Source organism: Mastomys coucha, unplaced genomic scaffold (genome assembly GCF_008632895.1).
Source record: "Mastomys coucha isolate ucsf_1 unplaced genomic scaffold, UCSF_Mcou_1 pScaffold8, whole genome shotgun sequence".
NCBI lineage: Eukaryota > Metazoa > Chordata > Mammalia > Rodentia > Muridae > Mastomys > Mastomys coucha.
In genome coordinates, this window is record NW_022196914.1 from 23,219,853 (window position 1) to 23,238,608 (window position 18,756).

General features: G+C 45.6%; 1 protein-coding gene across 3 annotated transcripts in view; it reads right to left on the minus strand.

Annotated features, from left to right (window-relative positions):
• Positions 1–362: 362 nt before the first annotated feature.
• The window catches only part of Otulinl (OTU deubiquitinase with linear linkage specificity like), a 24,855-nt gene continuing 6,461 nt past the window's right edge, over positions 363–18,756 (minus strand). For 2 of the 3 annotated variants that reach the window (XM_031360239.1, XM_031360241.1), the window contains exons 2-8: positions 8,202–8,361; positions 8,086–8,117; positions 7,894–7,985; positions 6,079–6,228; positions 3,614–3,742; positions 2,052–2,321; positions 363–916 (exon numbers count right to left, since the gene is read on the minus strand). In XM_031360239.1, the coding sequence (XP_031216099.1) occupies positions 743–916; positions 2,052–2,321; positions 3,614–3,742; positions 6,079–6,228; positions 7,894–7,985; positions 8,086–8,117; positions 8,202–8,361 (1,007 nt within the window). In that variant the 3' untranslated portion in view covers positions 363–742. The remainder of the gene's footprint in view (positions 917–2,051; positions 2,322–3,613; positions 3,743–6,078; positions 6,229–7,893; positions 7,986–8,085; positions 8,118–8,201; positions 8,362–18,756) is intronic. The other variant, XM_031360240.1, reaches the window with a different exon arrangement.

The window sequence follows — 18,756 nt, forward strand, 5'->3', positions numbered from 1 at the left end:
GGAGTTTTACTTAGCCAATCACAAGGCTCTATTCATTAAATGGATGTGTAAATATAGATTAAATAAACCATAACTTAATTTTTGGCAGCTCAAAAATTATACAATTACCCAAATCTATACAATTTATCTTATTTTATTTAAATAAATTGATTTAAGCTGGATAGGTACAAGAATATCAAAAAAGAAGAGATATAAAGAAACTGTACAATATTACAAACCAGAGGTTGTTTGCGGTGTATGTGCATATATGAATACATACATCTGTGTGACTATATAAACAGACATGTACATAAACACACACAGTATTTTAACATTAATCAGGCTGTTCTGGAAAATTAGTAAACAACAAAGACCTCCAGGTGATGCTTGTAAAACTTGCCCTATTTATTTATGATTGTTCCAAATCCACAGAGAGATTCTTACCAAAGAACATGAAGATTAGAGATAAAAACAATTCCTGCTGCTCAGGTTGTGTCACTTCCAATTTTTGTCCATAGTAAGTTTCCCCACGTCTTAAAGCCCCAACTCAGCAGATCCCTCAATGGACAAAGTCAACACACCAAGTCACCAATGTGTGCTGCCCTGGAGGACATCACTGAAACAGAAGACGAACCACCCTGGCTCTTTCCACCCGTTGCGGAGCCCTCCTTGGCTGAAGCACCACCGTGGGTTTTTCAGGAGTGCTTTTCTGCAAGTATGTCCACTGTCACTGAGAAGAGCTGATGTTCAGTCCACGGCAGACTTAAAAGACGGGAACGTGGTACTGGTGGTCATTCTCAGTCAGCAGGGAGATCTCTGGCCACTCCCTGAGAGGCTCCTCAGGGTAGCAGACTGCAAAGTCTCTGGAGTTAAACTTGAACAGTCGGAACACTTTTATCTTTATGTGAAGAGAATACCCGAGTATAAACATGTCAATCTGAGGAGAGATAAAAGCAACGTCACAGGAGTGTATTTATCTGTACCCACCATGATGGCGCTAGCCACAGTTTATAAGATGACCCACTCTGTGACAGGCTCACCTGGAGAGTAAGTGAGCATGACTTAGGGACAAGTACCATGGTGTGGAATGAGGGTGGGACCATGACTAGTGAGAGATCAGGAGAAAACTGTGCAGAAACAGAAAGGAAAGCTCAAGCCAGGGGCAGTGGTTCACAGCTGCAATCTAAGCTCAAGCAGGAGGACAGCCATGAGCTACCGAGTGAGTTCCTGACCAGCCTTGGCTACAGAGTGAGTTCTAGACCAGTCTAGGCTACAGAGTGAGTTCCAGACCAGCTTGGACTATAGAGTAAGACTCTTTCTCAAAAGGGAAAAGAAAATGAAAGGAGGGGAAAAGAGAGAGGAGGAAGGGAAGTGAAGACAAAAAGAGGAGAAAGAAAAGGAAAAGAAAAAAGAGATGAGAGGAGGGGGAAGAAAGGGGAGGGAAGGAGGTGGAAGGAGAGGGGAAGGGGGAAGGAAAGAGGAGGAGAGGGAAGGGGAGAAAATGGAAAGAGAGGTGAAGGAGAGGAGGGAAAGAGAGGTAGAAGAGGGGAGGGGAGGAGAGGGAAAGAGAAGTGGAGGAGGGGAGGGCAGGAAAGGGGACGAGAAGGGAGGGGAGGAGACCAGGAGGGAGGAGAGAGTGCTCACTATTAAGAACTGCATTTCTGTCCAACCAATTTGATCTCTTAGTAAAGATGTCACCTGACTCACCACTTCTTTTGGACAGAAAACAGACATAAACAGAAGACTTGTGTCATTGTGTGATCTTAAAGCTGTTACTTTTTTCCCTGATTGGTAAGCAAATGCCTTCCAGCAATGACCTGGCTTTCTGAGTGGCCTTTGTGGTCACAAGGATCTATGAAGCAGCACTCTCTGGTCCAAGGATCCTTGGACTCACAAGGACATAGCACCCCAAAAGATGGCTTGATATTTTCCCTCGACACATGAGGAGCTAGCAATTCTAGCTAGCCACCTCTGTGCAGTTGTTTTCATCGATGCTAAACATACATCCTAAAGGCCATGGGTTCAAGTACTCCCAAGTCACCCTTGGATCACACACCATGAGTCCTACTCACCTGATCCAAACCACACGTGTCGCCTATGGAATTCAGGTGATTCATCATGAAGCTCAAAGGATCCGATGAGGACTCCCGGGAAAACAGGAGTCTGAAAAGGCTGGGGATAATCTTGTTGGTCTTCATTTGCTCATACACTTCTGTGACCTGGTAGAGCATGAGGAACTTCAACGCTTCATACAGTTTACACTCCAGGATGGCATCGGAGAAGAGGCTGTTACACATGCTCCCTCTCTTGTGGTAATCTCTCATCCCACTAAACTCAGTCCACTACAAACACAGGGAGAAGTGTGAACTGAGAAGTATGAACTGATAAGTGTGAACTGGGAAGTGTGAATTGCCAAGGGCACACAGCAACATATGAACCACTTGTAAAGAACCAATCAAATAAGCCAAAGAGGAGGGCAAGATTTTACATAGTTAGATTTTCATGTATACATTTTGGGATCATTTGATTCTTTTTAACCCTAAGTATATTGCAGTGGGCTGAATGTTCACCTGCCTCCCCAAACTTGTAAGTCAACCATCTTAGTCCGGAGAGACAGTATGAGGAGGTGAGGACTGTAGGCTTCTGTGGGTCGAGTCTTCAAGAGTGGGGCTGGTGGGCCTCTAAGAGGAAGCCCAGAGATTGCTGGTTCTCCTCCTGCTGTGTGATGTCAATACAACCAAAACCAAAAAGCTGTCCACCTGTCTATAAACTAGAAAGAGGGCCGCCACCAAAGTTCGTTGCCTGTTGGACTCCTGGTCTCAGACGTCCAACCTTTACAATTGCAAGAAATAATCATTGCTTGACCCAGTTTACAGCATCTCACAAGAGAAGCCCGAGCTACCAGCCTAATGCACAAAAGCCTTGTCTATAAGAAATAAAATAAAGTCACTTTTCTGAAAGTTCACCACTACTGCGTAAACTATCAAACATGCCAGTTCTATACAACTGCTTGGGGCCATTGGGTCATCCAAGGGCTATGCCAGTGAAGAACTGTCTAAGAGAGGGGTGTGGCCGGCACTCCGCAGAGCACGTATATGGGTTAACTCACACCCTCATGATAACCATCCAAGGTATATACTACTCACAGTTCGTCAGCAAGAAGAGAGCCATGGCTCAGAAAGGCCTTTCCCCCAGATAACTCAGCCAGAAAGAGACAAGCAAAGCACGGTTTTCATCACTCCATGTCTGATTATTATTAAAAGTCAGGCAGAGCTGTTAGTCTACTTATTACACACCTGCGGTATCCCCGCATGTGCAGGGAGAAATGCTTGCAGGAGGGCATTTATGAGGTCTGGACATTGTACTACATTGGAAACAAAGTTCTCTCACGTGTCAGGTTTCCAACGTAGCCACTGATGCTTCTACAGCACAACTGGCAAATCCATCACATAAGCAAGCACTTGCCTTGCTACTTGGAGCAAGCTTCCACCAGCAGGGGGCGCGCTGCACCCAGTTTCATTTCCCTGACGCACCGGATGTGTCCCATGCGGGAACCAGCTACGGGGCGAGACCAATGCTTCTATCCCAGTCGGTGGGGTTTTTCTTGTTGTCTTGTGTTTCCCTAAACACTCACCTGCAATTTCAGTAACTCCACACATTTCCGTAACTTTCCAAACACGTTGGAACCTGTGTACTTCTCAGGCCCGAAACTGTACTGCTGGATCCAGTTACAGCCTTGAGAAAAGAGCAGTTTTTCAGGAAGCTTGAAAAGGAAGTAGATGCCGACAAATGATTAGTGTCTCAGTGCTTAGCACGCACGATTTGGAAAGCCACGGCACACGGTCTTATCTCGTGGAGCAACCCTCGGAGAGACAGTTAAGTAAAAAGTGTCAGTTAAGTAAAAAGCACGGGGCCTTAGATTTGTGGATTAGGTGACTTTTTTTTTTTTTAATTTTTTAGATTATATTCTAGAAAAGATCGAAACCTAGGATTATGTCCAAAGAAGCAATCTTTTTGTATAAAATGCAGTTCGCCCTTGACGTATTGCTTTAGAAACTGTACGTACGTATTGTGGGCACACAAGGCAGCTGCTGCCTTGCTCAGTGGTGTCCATTGCCTTCCAGACCCCGCTGTCCCTCATAGGCTGAGAAAGGACTTAGCCAGCATTCCCTATTCCTTTACCCTTAGCCTCATTTCTACTATAAATGAACAACTATACCATCCATTTCACAAAGCTCCAGATCAAATTCTGGAAAGTACAAAGATTAGAACCACGTCCACTGTGGGTAGCCAGTACCTTACTGTACAAACTCAGGGGCTGAACCCAGGTTTTCTGTAACATTCTTTATTCCAGTTAACTAGAAGTAGGGTTAGCATGCTACATATATTTCACACGTACCTGCTATCAAACAGAATGACAGAGAAGAAGTTTAAACAAAAGACATCCAGGAGACAGACAGTGAGGCCCTATATATGTGTGCTTCCTGTTTGTTGCTCTGCCATCTTAAATTGGGCATGCTACATTCAAAACATAATTCAAGTTGTTAATCAAGAGTATATGACTGGGGCTGGAAAGCTGTCTCGACTGTTAAGAACCATACTGTTCCAGAGGCTTAGGCTCAGTTCCCTGTACTCACACAGTGGCCCACAACAGTTTGTAACTCCAGTTCCAGGGGGACTCATTGCTCTTTTCTTGCCACATGGTACATGGACATCCATGCAGGCAAAAACACCCATATACATAAGATAAATAAAAGAGAGAATATGCTGCCATAACCAATTAAGAATGATAAAAGGCAGAGGCAGGTGGATTTCTTAGTTCAAGGCCAGCCTGGTCTACAGAGTGAGCTCCAGGACAGCCAGGGCTATACAGAGAAACCCTGTCTCAAAAAACAAAAAACAAAAAAAAACAAAAAAACAAACAAACATAAAAAAGAATGATAAAAGAAGCTATAGACCAAGAGAATACATCTGCAATGATGTGGATGGCAAGCAAGTACACAAAAGGTACTCCACATCTATTCACTAAAAGCAAGTGAGGGCAGGCAAGATGGCTCAGTGACTAATGGTGCTTGTTGTGCAAACCTGATGACCCAAGTTCAATCCCGGGAACCCACGTAGAGGTGGAACGGAAGAAGCAGTTCCACAGAGCTGTCCTCTGGCTTCCACATGCACTAAGGCATGTACCCCTCCCACCCACCCACCCAAATAAACAATAGGAAACAAAATATGCCTATTAGAATGGCCACAAACAAACAAACCCAACAATTTTAAGTACGGGTGGCCATGTGGGGTGACTATAACCCTTACACTATACTGGTAGGAAGTCAAAAAAGGCCAAGCAGGTTCGGAGACCAATGTAGCAGCTCCTCTGAAAGTAAAGCACATACCTCCCACACAACCAGAAATCTAACTCCTGGGCATTAGCCTAGGAGACACAGACAATATACCTATAAAATCCTGTATAAGACTATCCTTAACAGCCCCATACGTTGTTGCCAAGCACAGGAAACAATCCCGATGCCCTGGGACTGAGAGTCAACTGTGTTCTGGTCATGTAAAGGACGATCATGTCAGGGCAAAGAGATGACTTCTGAACTCATCCAGCAGCACGGGGAAGTGCAAACGCGCCCTGCTATGGGAAGGAAACCATATTCAGCGGGCTGAGTAGAGGAGCTCACTCATCTGACAATGGAGGCTGCAAACCCATGGCCACAGAAACTGGATCAGAAACTGTGGGACCAGGGTCTTGGGAGGACTGACCGCAGAAGTACATGAGAGAACCTTTGGTGTGGCAATTGTACACCCCCTGCATTTGTTAATAAACATTTATGTTATAATAAAAAGGTTCATGTTTACATAAGTAAAAAAGTCCTTACTTATGAAGGACTGACACTTCTCGAGGAAATCTGAGAACATTAGAAATGAACAAAATTGGGAATGCCAGCATGCTGAGATGGCTGATCTGCAGTGAGATGGGAGAGGGAACCAGCTAAATGACCTCTCAAAGCTCCTCAGCATGGGAACCCTCGGAGCACAAGGCTACCCAGACAGGATGAGGAACCCCGCTACCACCGTGTTTCCAGTGGGGAGTTGTACCTTAACGATGTCTTTTTCCTTCATCCATGATGGGAAAGAGAGGCCTTGGCTGAAGATCTGGAACAACACAGACCTGAGAGCATCGTAGTTGTCTCTCTTTACTGGTCGAACACATTTAATACGGTGCCTCCAGAACAGCTCCTCATAGGCCTGTCAGTAAGAAGGATGCTTTGCATGAAATCCACTGTGTCACATGCTGGGGACAGCGAGCTCAGTGCGCTCTGGGTTTCAGTGTTCACAACTGGAAAGATGTATCTCCAGTACGGTGTGGTTCCCAAAACACTTGAGTAAGTGGAGCACTGGAATTACTGTACGTAATTTTATTTTTTAATTTTTTTCAAGATTTATTTTTAAATGGTGTGTGTGTGTGTGTGCATGTGTGTAGAAGGAAGGTTTTCACATGCATGTAGGTAACAACAGAGGTTTGAAAATGATGTTGCATGTCCTGAAGCTGGACTTACAGGCAGTTAGTTTTAAGCCTCTTACTGAACTCAGGTCCTAGGCATGGATTGCAAGTACTCTTAACTGCTGAGCCACGTCTCCAGATCCTTATTTTATTTATGTTTCATTACTATCATCATCACCACCACCACCATTACCACCATCATCATCACTAGTGTGTGTGTGTGTGATGTGTGTGTGATGTGTGTGTAGTATGTGTGTGTGTATGGTGTGTGCATGTGTGTGTGTGTGTGTGAGATGTGTGTGTGTGTGTGTGTGTGTGTGTGTGTGTGTGTGTGCACAGGTCACACAAGCCTGCCCATATCCGGAAGTCAGAGAATAATTCTCTTGAACTTAGGCCATTAGGCTTGTACAACAAGTGCTTTCTTTACTCTCTGAACCACCCCAATGGCCGAATGCATGCAGTTCTACAGCGACACTGCTGTGTATGGAGCCTGCCTCATGCTGTTTTAGATGCACTCATGTTGGAAGACCAGGACAGGTTATTTGGGGCTGATGATGAATACAACTCAAGCACAGCAAAAACATCGCAGACTTTTCAGACCACAGCAGAGAGTACTTTGGACTTACCCCTCTTTCTTTTTGCCTGAGACAGGAGTGGGCAACACTGTTTGGGATATTTCCCAAGACTGGGCCAACAGAACATTCTAAAACCCTTCAAATATTTATGCCAGGGTGTCTGATGTCTCCAGTGAAGGGTCGCCACAGCACACACAGAAGTTTAACAAGTCAGAGAGCTAGACACCCTGCAGCACTCATGTTTTCCCAAGTTACAGGCCTGACTGACTTCCATCCCTGGAGGAGCAAAGTCCAGGTTGAGGTCTGTCCTAGAGGGCTCACCTCTCAACTTGATTCAACAGCCTAGAGTCACCAGGGAAGGGAGACCTCACTTGAAGGACTGACCACATTAGACTGTCTTGTGGCATTGTCTGTAGGATGGTAATTATGAAGGATTGATACGGAAGAGCCTAGCCCACTGTGGGTGGCACCATCCCTAGGCAGGTAAGTTTGGGCCAGATCCTGAGAGCAAAGCCAGTAAGTAGTGTTCGTCCATAGATTCTGCTTCAGACCCTGCCCTGACTTCCCATAGTGACAGGCAGTGACCTGGAAGTGTAAGCTAATTTAACCCTCTCCTCCCCAGCGGTGCTTCCGGTCAGGCTGTTTTATCACAATGACAGAAAAGCAAACTAGATCAAGCCCCAAAGCCAGCATCCAACAGTTACTCGGCTTCTGGTTTAGCTGCAGCTCTAACTTACACCCGGTTTGGTGCGGTTGACCTTTGGGTTTGGGAAAGCAGAACTGAATGTAGCCTGCTTCTCACTGACCCCGTCTGCCTTCCTGAAGCACACATACCTTCCTCATCAGTCTGGCACGAGGAGTTTCTCCCTTCCACTCTCTTGCACAATAACTGAGTAAATCTACTTCTGCCTCCACACTGAGGTTTCCTGGGTAAAATAAAATAAAAGGCAGTCAGTTTTCCCATTCCCCTCCCTTCTGGACCCTTCTCTGCCCTTAAAAGTAAGAAAACATGCACTAAGTATTTACTTTTGAACTTTCTCTGTAGATAGCCAATCCACCTGAAAGACAAAGGAAACAATTAGATGAAAACTTTCTGTACAGCAAGGGTTGCCTTTGAAAAGGAAGACGACAGGGTGACCCACCATTTCAGCTGATGCCCTAAGTATATATACAGGCTTCTGAAGTAGCCAAGGGTAGCTGACAGAAGAGAGAGCACCGCCATCGCAGAGGCCCTTGCTATTCTCCAGGCAGCACTAATGACTTGGCTTGTAACTAGTATCCAAGAGTGAACTTGGTCACTTCCTACAAAACAAACAGACAAGCATATCATGGTTACACGTCTGCCTGAAGGGACATAGGACACATGGAATAATTTTGCCACTGAGTGTCTATTGTGAATTTATATACATTTTTGTGTATGCATGTATGTATATGTGCATGTTTGTATGTTCACAGATGCGTGTTTATGTGGGATGCAAAGTTGTGTGTGTGTGTGTGTGTAATTCAGAGGACAGTCAGTAGCACCATTTCTCAGGGAGCAGAGATGTAGTCTCTAACTGGTGTTAAACTTGCTTAGTAAGCTAGACTGGCTGGCCAACAAGCCCCAGAGATCCACATGACCTCTTTAATGCTGGAATTACAAACACACCCATCACACCCATGCTTAGGAGGCAAACGCTTGTTAACAACTGAGATATCCCACCCACCAGGCCTACATATATGCTTTTAACTCATTCAAACATAAATCCAAAATTAACGCGTCATATAATTAATTTCTACCATGACCAGTGCCACATACATCCTTCTCTACAAGATTCATGATTTATAATGTACATCAGGCTTCAGAATCCTGCATTATAGTATCCCGTTTCCAGGATGGAGCCTGTGAGAATGACAGCTGACTACCTGGATCTGAGCTTTCTTGACTGGTGAACTGAAGGGGACCCAGCAGGGAAGGGGCTAATGGAGTCTGCAGCGCCAGCACAATGCCGACACCCGCTCACTTCTTGGATCCATGCCAGGTGCCCACCCATCCATGTCTGGTGACCCTTGACCTATTGCTGCTTTGAAGCATGATAGGCATTACAGCATTACAAGTGAGGACATCAATCAGTAGAAGCATAGATACCACAACCGCTGCTTCAGATGCCCACCCTGATTCCTGGTCCAACCTGGCCAAAACCTAAGGGACCAGGGATCCAAGGGTAGGTTTGCTATATTCTGCCGTATAGGAGATTCCCAGTCACAGCCTGCCTGAGCATGTGACATGCTGAAGTACAAATGAGGAAGAGGACTTCTGAACGGTAGCCAAACCTCCTGGGGTTTGTTTTGAAATAATTTCTTCCACAGCAGATCACTAAGTAAAATTCCAGTGACCAACTGCAATAAAATTCTCGTCGGCATGGAACCTATGATTTCAGCATGTTTGGTCATCTGGATAGTTCATGTGTTTATATTCCCAATAAAGAAAAAATAATTATTAACAAATAAGGAAAAAATACTACTAGCAAATTTTTTAAAATTTAATTCTTGTAACTTTAAAGAATTCTTTAAAAACGCTTATCTATCTAGAGCACTTATTTAGCTGCTTAAATCGTTATATAATTTCCCAGAAGTTTAGCAAAACTGTTTGTTTAAAAACACAGAGCTGGGCCTGGAGACATAGATGGCTCAGTGGTTAAGCATGCACTGTTCTTCCAGAGGACTCCAGTTCCGAACATCCCTGAAACTCTGGTCCCAGAGGATCTGACACTCTCTTTTGGTCTCTACTGAAATGTGTACGTACAAGGCATACACTCACAAATACACACAAATAAAAATATGGGGATGGAGAGATGACTCGGTAGTTAAGAACACTTGCTGCTCTTGGAAAGGATCCACACTCGGGTCTCAGTGCACACGCTGGGTAGCTCATAACCTCCTGAACTTCAGCTCCAAGGAATCTGATACCTTCTTCAAACCTCTGTGGACACTGTACACACATGGCATTTCACATACACACACACACACACACACACACACACACACACACATACACACACACATGAACACCTAAATAAAACCATAAAAATAAATCTTAACAATTTAAACTTTCTAAAAATGTTATTTTAAAAGAAAACTATCTGTGTTTAACATCTATGATTTTAGATTTTTGCTAATTTAGATCTTTTAATTCTGACACACACAGTTACTCTTAAAATCTTAAAATCACAGAATAAGATTCTCTACATGAATATATAACTTTTATGACAGCTGTAAAGGTATTTTTTTAGAAAAATGGAACATTGCCTATGATTTGTATGTACATAGAGACTGACTCCCTTTTTTGCCAATATTAGGGCTGAAGCCAGAGAATGTCCTGAGAATGCTTCCTAGCTTTGCTGGCACTCTTTGTAACAAATGCTCAGTTCTTCAGCAGAGCTGGTCCCGTGAGCATCCCTTCCTGAACATCTGGATGGTTCTGCACTCTTCCTTTACAATGGGTTGGTAAACATTCAGCGTTCATTACCAACGTCCCCTCAGGAGTCCTGGCAGCTTGTCTTTAGGGATAATTCAAAAAAAAAAAAAAAAAGAGAGGTAATTCTGGATCAATGAATTCAATGAATTTACACACCGTCAGTTCTGACAGGCACTGGCTTCCAGAACAGGTCAGTGAGCACCCCTCGAACTGCTCCAGGAGGACTCAGTGCTGGGGAGGACTGCTAGCTTCAAGGTGTATTTCTGAACTAATCCAGAGAATGAGCTTCTTCAGTACGCACAGGTCAGTCACATTTCTTCTCAGTGACAGGCCTTTCTACAGCATCTGATGTAATTCACACGGTGGTGCTCCTGTGTCTGTGTCAGGGGCTGGTGGAGACCAGGTACAGCCCGGACACCCCTCATCTTTAGATTCATTCATCTAAGGTACCAGCAGCCCCTTGGAGCCTCTCTCCTCAGAACCTGAGGCCTTTCCTGACAGCCTGCTGAGCTTGCCCATACCCTTTCTTTGTCTCTGTTTCTCTTCCCCCTCCCCCCTTCTTCCTCCCAAGTCTGTTTCTCTGTCCTGCTCTTTCTCTTCCTTTCCCTGCCCTCAGCCTTTTGCTCTTATCCTCAGAATGAACCCACCCAGAAAGAGGGTGTGGGAGCACCCTACCCGGAAACAACCTGGCCCACAGGCCCGCACTCCTGGTTTCCCTTGACTCAGCCCACCTACTGTTCAAATTAGCAGGCCTGCTGCGACAGTTCCACACGCGCACATATGATACTCTGACGGTAAATATCTTCTCCTGTCCTTCCTCTTTCTTCCCTCACCCCTCCCCCTCCTGTAGCAGTTCACCCTTTCAGATCATCTTTTTCTTTTTTTCTCTACTTTTTACATATGAGAGAAAACACACAATACTTTTCTGCTTCTGGCTAATTTCACATAGCATGATGCTGGTTTCATCGATTTCCCTGAAAATAACATGGTTCTATTTTTTATGGCTGATGTGTGTGTATATATGTAAATATATGTACACACATACACACACACACACACACACACACACACACACATATTTAAAGTCATTTGCCAACTGAGCGACAATTAGCTGACTCCACACCTCACATGCCCACATTTTTTGGTTAACTCACTTAGGCAAACAAAGAAAGGTAAAGGATCATGACAATGGGGTTCGGTGTGGGTATGAGGGTGTCATCCAGAAGTGGGTAGGATGGAACTCTACAAGACAACATGTGATCACTGTATGAGGCAGATGTGGCCGTATAGCCATGTTAGCTATAGCCCAAGCTGTTCTCTGATAATGACAGTAGGAGCAGGGCTCCTAAGTCAGAAGAGTAGGAAAGCCTAGGAGAAGAACTGTGCCTGCATTGCAACAAAGTAGCTAGGAAGGTTCTGCATGGATTACATCATTCTTGCCCCTGAACCCACCGTGCCACAGAGGAGCCCCGAGTCCTCACAGGAATCTCCGTCTGCCTTCATCTCTAAATCTAGTAAAGATGACAATAAATCATGGGCCCTGGTACACAACAAGAGCTTAATGTATGCTTGTGCGGGGGTGGGGGGGGAGCTCCTTTCACAATGTAGAAGGCACAGAACTGCGGTGAGGCTTTAAATGTCAGAGAATTCTGGCCGCCCGCCATGTTTTTCTCACTAAGCACACAGCAAACACTAGCTGCTGTTTTCATTGTGGTTACTATAATCACCTTTCTTTGTAGATTAGAGAATTGTTAGAGAGGAAAAGATTAAGCAGCCACCTAACGGGGGTTGCTGAATAAATGGTAGAGCCAATATTCAAAGGCGGTGGCCATGCAGTCCTGGAAGTCGCCTGCCTGAGTACTTGGCAGTCCTATCTGTGAATTAGAAAGCTAGATGGGTTTTCAGATCAGTGCTGGTAGTAACTAGAATTGTGACTACAAGAAAAAAAATATTAAAAACCTTCTCTCAGCTAGAGAAAGCACCGGCTGTGCAGGCATGAAAACCCAAGTTTGAATTCCCAGAACCCACATAAAGCTGGGCACGGCCGTAGGTGCCTGCAACCCCAGCCCTGGCAGAGGCAGGCAGATACCAGCAGCTTACTTGCTAGCCGGCCTAGCCAAAATAGTGAGCTTCGGAAAATAAATGATCAACAGAGGCAGACACCTGACATCCTGTTTTGACCTATATATGTGTGTGCAAAAGCTTGCACACACAAACACAAACTCACATGCATGTATGTACATACCTGCACACGCACACTACCTTTTCTAGTTCTAAATCTAATACATAGATTAGACTTGAAAAAGACAAAACTCGAAAACACCTTAACACGACCCTGCCAGTAAGCCTGAGGATCATTTTGATGAAGCACTACTTAGTCAAATATTGCCCCTCCATGCACAGCTGAGAGAGGGTAGCATTTTGGACATAACAAATTTCAGAGGTGCTGGGCAGTGGTGATACCTGCCTTTAATCCCAGCACTGGGTTGGCAGAGGCAGGTGGATTTCTGAGTTCAAGGATAGCCTGGTCTATAAAGCAAGTTCTAGAATAGGCAGGGCTACACAGAGAAACCCTGTCTTAACACACCCCCTCAAAAAAAAACCCTAATAAACAAAAACAAAAAAAAAAGAAACCAAACCAAACAAACAAACAACAAAAAAGTAAAAGACGTTGTTGTTGTTGTTGTTGTTGTTGTTTCAGAGGGGCTCTTCCTACCAAAGACAATTCTGTAATCACCAAGTTCTATTCCTTGCCCCAGAAAGTGGTCCTGCCAGGTCACGAGTAGGACCAAGCAAAGCAGAGAAAGCGAGACAATTCTCTGCCTCCACAGACACAGTCTTCCCACATACTGTGAGAACAAAGGGAGGTGGGCAGGTCAAGCCCAGTGGAGACAGCTCTAGAAGTGTGGGAAGCCAGAGGAGGCTGGAAAGAAAGAGGGTGCCAGGAACTGGAGATCTGATTCTCTTTCATGTCTGTCAAAACACAGAAAAGGCAAAATTTCCTTCTCATACTTTTGTCCTGAACTCTTGGGCTGCACAATGCAATTTTTTTCTTTTCTTTTCTTCTTTTTTTAATATGTAACTATGTCTCGTGTATCCTCAACCAAACAATACCCAGAAGCAGGTATTAGGCTCCTTGAGGAATTACAGCAATTGTGATGTCTGACTATAGTTCCATCTGTGGTCACATGACAAGCAAGACCACTGGCTGGGACTACAAGAATGTGCTGAATTTGGGTGAGTTTTGTGTGTGTGTGTTAAAATTCTTAGTTTTTTTTTTTTCCATTCTCTACAACATATCAAAACTGAAGTAATTCAAACATTCAAACAGGAAACCCAAAAGGGGGCAGAAAACACCATCTCCTGAAAACAAAACTAAAAGACACCGACAAGCCAAGCCAGAATGGAAGTAAAGATGCATACAGCAGATGCAGCCCAGTAGCCTGAGGCAGGTGGTGACCTGACCATCATGGTCTCCCACGGGAGTTCAGCAGCGACCCTGGTTATCACAGGACTTCCAGAGCTGTTCTAGAAAATTCTTTGCTTTCACATGACTACTAGTCTTCCAGTCTCAACTACTTCCTCTCCCAGGGTGTTTTCCAGTGCTAGGGACAGAAGCCATGCTCCATCATGCTAGCCAGACACATAACCCTAACTCTACCAATGAGCTATGTCTTCAGCCCTCTCCCCATCTTGCCTAACTTTTTAATGGGCCAGTTATCAGTCCCATGGCTCACCCTTACTCCACATCAATGCCTCATCAACATGCAGCAGTGTTACATCAAGGGCTGTCTACCAGGAAGAAGACATACAATTTGAAAATAGAAGGCAATATAATTTTAATGTCTGATGTAGCAGAGGAAATGCTGAAATAGATAAGGGTAAAAATCTTCCCGTTAAAAAAGTATGGTGTGTGGTAACACTACACTTAAATTCAGAAGCAGTGTTCTCAACAAGGTTGTGTTGTGGTTGGGAGAAAGCGGTCTTAGTCACTCACTGACATGGTAAGGTCGTCCTAGAGTTTCTACTTCAAATTACAGGTGTTAATTCTGCTCAATTAAGAACGGCCAGCCCTTCCCCTTAGAGAAGCAATAAAGCCAACAACTGCAGGACCATTTCATTATCTCCAAGGAAGAGAACCACTAAGTGGAAGGGTTTTATCTTGAAAGTCACGAGCAGTAAAGCATGAAACCCACTCAAGCTGGCACAGAGTCTCTTCAGATGCAGCAGCCCTCACCCTGAATTCCCCTTGAGCTGAAAGTACCCATAATACACCTGGATATTGCTTCCTGCCCGAGACAGGAAGGATCATGTACGCACTTTAAGAACACCCCAAGTCAGAACTGTCTCATTTTACCTGGCAATTCTTAAAAGCGACCTGTTATCTTAAAGATAAGCTTAATTTTCTAATCATGGTAGGGCTCTGGCCTCCCACCAGTGCCCACCAGTGACGGGAACACAAAAGCTGTAGGAATAGACAGGCTAACTTCAAAAAGCAAGCAGTCGCTGCTTTTCTGTGAAACTGCGTAAGTCCAGGACCACTTTATCCAGCCGAGCAGCATAGTCTGAGAGAGACATCTGATTATATAGAGAATGAGGGGGAAACCACACAGCCCTAAACCAGTGGTTCTCAGCCCATGGATCGCAACCCCTTTAGGAGTCAAACAACCCTTTCACAAGGGTCCCATATATCAGATATCCTGCATATCAGATATTTACATCACCACTCATAACAATAGCAAAATTACAGTTATGAGGTAACAACAAAAATAAGTTTATGGTTGGGCGTGGGGTCACCACAACACGAGGACCTGTACTGAAGGGTCGCACAGCCTTACAAAGGTTCAGAACCACTGCCCTAAGTCATGATCTAAGGGTTAACACAGGGTGATGAGGTAAGGGTGTATTAAAATTAAATGAAGCAGCAGGATCCCACCACGAACCACTCGGCAAAGTCTCTGCTACAATCTCCCCAGCGCTGTCACGTAGCCAGGGCTAGGCTACCTGTCAGCTGAGAACACGTTCCCTTTTGTAGGCATCTTCTTCTGCTTCCTGATCATTTCCCTGCTGATAAATCTGCCTTCCTTCTAGCAACACAGGTTAGGCTGCTCCTACAGATAAACCACTCTCCCAACAATGACTGCACTGGCAGAGGCGCCTAGACAGATGGAGCCCACTGAGGAAACCTCCAGGGGCCAGGAACAGGATTGAAAAGCACATAGCTTAGGACCTGAAAAAGGCTTCCCTGGGCTCTGAGTGAGACCTAAGTCACCAGACAGAGGAGGCAGGCAAGGCAAGGCACGGAGACCACACTCCACTGAGACCATGTCTCTGCCTGGCTCCCACCTCCTTCTCTCCGGCTTCACTCCTTCCTATCAGATGGTAAGAAATCTAGAAGAGTCTCCTGGGTTGCTCATCTCTGGTCCTCTTTTCTGCAGAACTGAACAACCTATAGAAAGGGAGTCTACACCTACTCTCTGAGAGGAATGTCTAGCACTTAAGAAGTAATTTCAGCTAAGGAATAGTGAGAAAGTCCATCCAGCCACACAACCCAGACACATGGATTCTATCTGCCTCTGAGCTGAATCAATGCTTTCCTCCACTCTCCAACACTGGTGCCTAACTTCCCAGTCAGTACATGGGATGGGCCGTCTGTATCATGTGTGCAAGTTCTGTGCCTTTAGAGCCAAGCAGGTCCCACGTTTATCCCTGTTAGGTCTCACGTGACTTATTTGCCTGTGCAGGTCCACTCTCAGGCCCTAATATCAGACTGCTATGTTCTAATGCACTCATTTGTGAGAATGGCTACTGAAGTTACACTCTCACGGTGGCAATCCCCCCAGTGATCAGAACCCCTGAGGACTGTTGCTAATGGCGAATGATCCTTCTGATTGGCTGTCCTTCCCCAAGTCTCTTTTTTATTCTGGAGCTAGTGTGGGCTGACATTTAAAAAAAAATTGATAGAGGTATCATCTATCTCGAAACACCTTCCATGGCTTATCTTATTGGTAGGGAATATCTGTGTCCTGACAACCACTGAGTGAGAAATACGGGCCCACAGACGGGGAATGGAACAGGAAAAGAAGGGCGTGTCCTCTATGGAACATTCCTAAGCAAAGGCCCCAGGAACAGGTTCAGTAACCAAGAATACAGGAGCCAGTCAGTGTGACAGCTAAGCATCTCCCTGGAACACCCAACCACACCCTAGGACTTGCCTGAGAAGTCAAGACCTGTCCCACGTGGGGCTCAATGTGATCCTACAAGCAGTAGACCCACGGGGAGAAGATGGGCTGGTCATCTCTTCCACCTTTCCCTTTCCTTCACCATTGGCTCATCCACTTTATAGACACCAATGTTCCTGCTCTCCACAAAGAAACCTAAGGCATCAAAGGCCATTCTGTCTACAAGGTAGCATGTCAGTACCACCTCAGGGCTTTTTAGAAACAGACTCTTGAGGCCCTCTGAAGTCAAATCTGTGTCCTAGCAGGATGACTGGGAACCTACCTGCACACTGATGTCTCAGGCCACTGTTAGGGGACAGCATCAGGCTGGCTTCCCCTGGGGCTGATGTACTGGGCTGTGCCCATCCTTCCCTTGACATTCCCAGGCAATTTTAACTGGCAGTGTTTGGAAACAGAGCACAAGGGCTTCCTCCATCCCTGGCCACTTCCGTCCCCTCAAACATACCAGACACTGGTTAAATGCCAAAGTCACTATGAGGAGAAATAAACCCAGACTAAGAGGAATGTCACTGCCCAAGAGCTCCAACTATAGCCCAGTGTTCTGTCTTGTATGGCCTCCCTTTGGCCAAGTGAGGGGCCTGCTCTGCTTACAAGTAGGCTGTTCTTTACGGCAGGAGCTAGTCCTAACCAAAAAGGAACTTTCCCAAGACAGTATGGAGGGAAGATGCACTACTGTTTGTGAGGCCTCTTGGCAGGGGACACCTTGTTAGCATTCTGTCTAAACTCTACCCCACAGTTACCAGGCAACAGTCAGGTATACTCCTCCTCACAGTTACCTGGCAACAGCCAGGTAAGCCTGGCCCACTATAAAAGGGGCTGCTTGCCCCATCCTCTCTCTCTTATTCTTGCTTCCCTCTTGCTTCTCTCTCTTGGGCTCTTCCCTTCCCCCTTCCCTTCCCCCTCTCTCCACATGCTCATGTCCAGCCTCTACTTCTCTACCCTCTCAACTCCCTTCCCCAGGCCCTGAATAAACTCTATTCTATACTATACCATTGTGTGGCTGGTCCCTAAGGAGGAAAGGATGCCTCCGCATGGGCCCCGCTGAGACATCCCCTTCCCTCACACCTCACCACATCCCTATAGAACATACTCCCTCTCTCTTTATCCTTTTTTATAAACACATCACAACTCACCCCAATATTCTTGGGAATCTCCCACAATGAGTCCCAAAAGTGTCATATCTAAGACATGCCTGAATTCCAAGCATGTCAGGACGGCTGGCCCCCAAGGGTCCCTCCAGTCCACCCTGGCCCTCTCTCTCCTGCACAACCCTCACCCCCACCCCCAGCCCATCCCAACTCCTACTTTGCTCATGTTCTCCCCTCAGTCTGGAACATTCTTCCACGGCCTAGGTCACACTTTCTTCCAGCTCTCAACTCAAATGTCATTTGTCTGGCCCATTCCCAACCCCAAGCTCAGTAAACCCACTCTCGTCTGCAGGGCACATGATGTCCTTTCCCGTTCTTAGCAGTTTGTGTTTGTGTTTGATGGCCTCCCTCCCTCCACTGGGAGTTTCATAAGGACTAGGAGTGTAACGGTTCTCTTCATGCCACAGGCCCAGAAGAGATAGTTAATAAATGCTGGCTGAAAGAGCCCATGCATCTATCTGTCAGCTCAGGATCTGGGCCTTTGGTCTCTATAGCACAGATGACCAGCTTGCTCTGAATCTGTTTTCTCCCCCTTCAGAGACAGAGCACTGAAACTCAACTAGAACCATGGCTTCTCTCGCAAAGAAAAGGCTCATTGCGTCCTCTCTGGATGCTGGTGTAGCTGTCCTCAGTGGACTCTGTAACGGGGAGAATGTTCAGCTTTCAAACAGACTCATCCAGCCAGATGTAATGGAGAGCACTTGGAATCTCAGCACTTACTTGAGGGGTGCAGACAGGAGGGTCAGGAGTTCAAGGCCATCTTTGGCCACATAAAGAGATCGACATTAGCCTGAATTAAACAAAGCCCCATATCTCAAAACAGAGAGAGAGAGAGAGAGAGAGAGAGAGA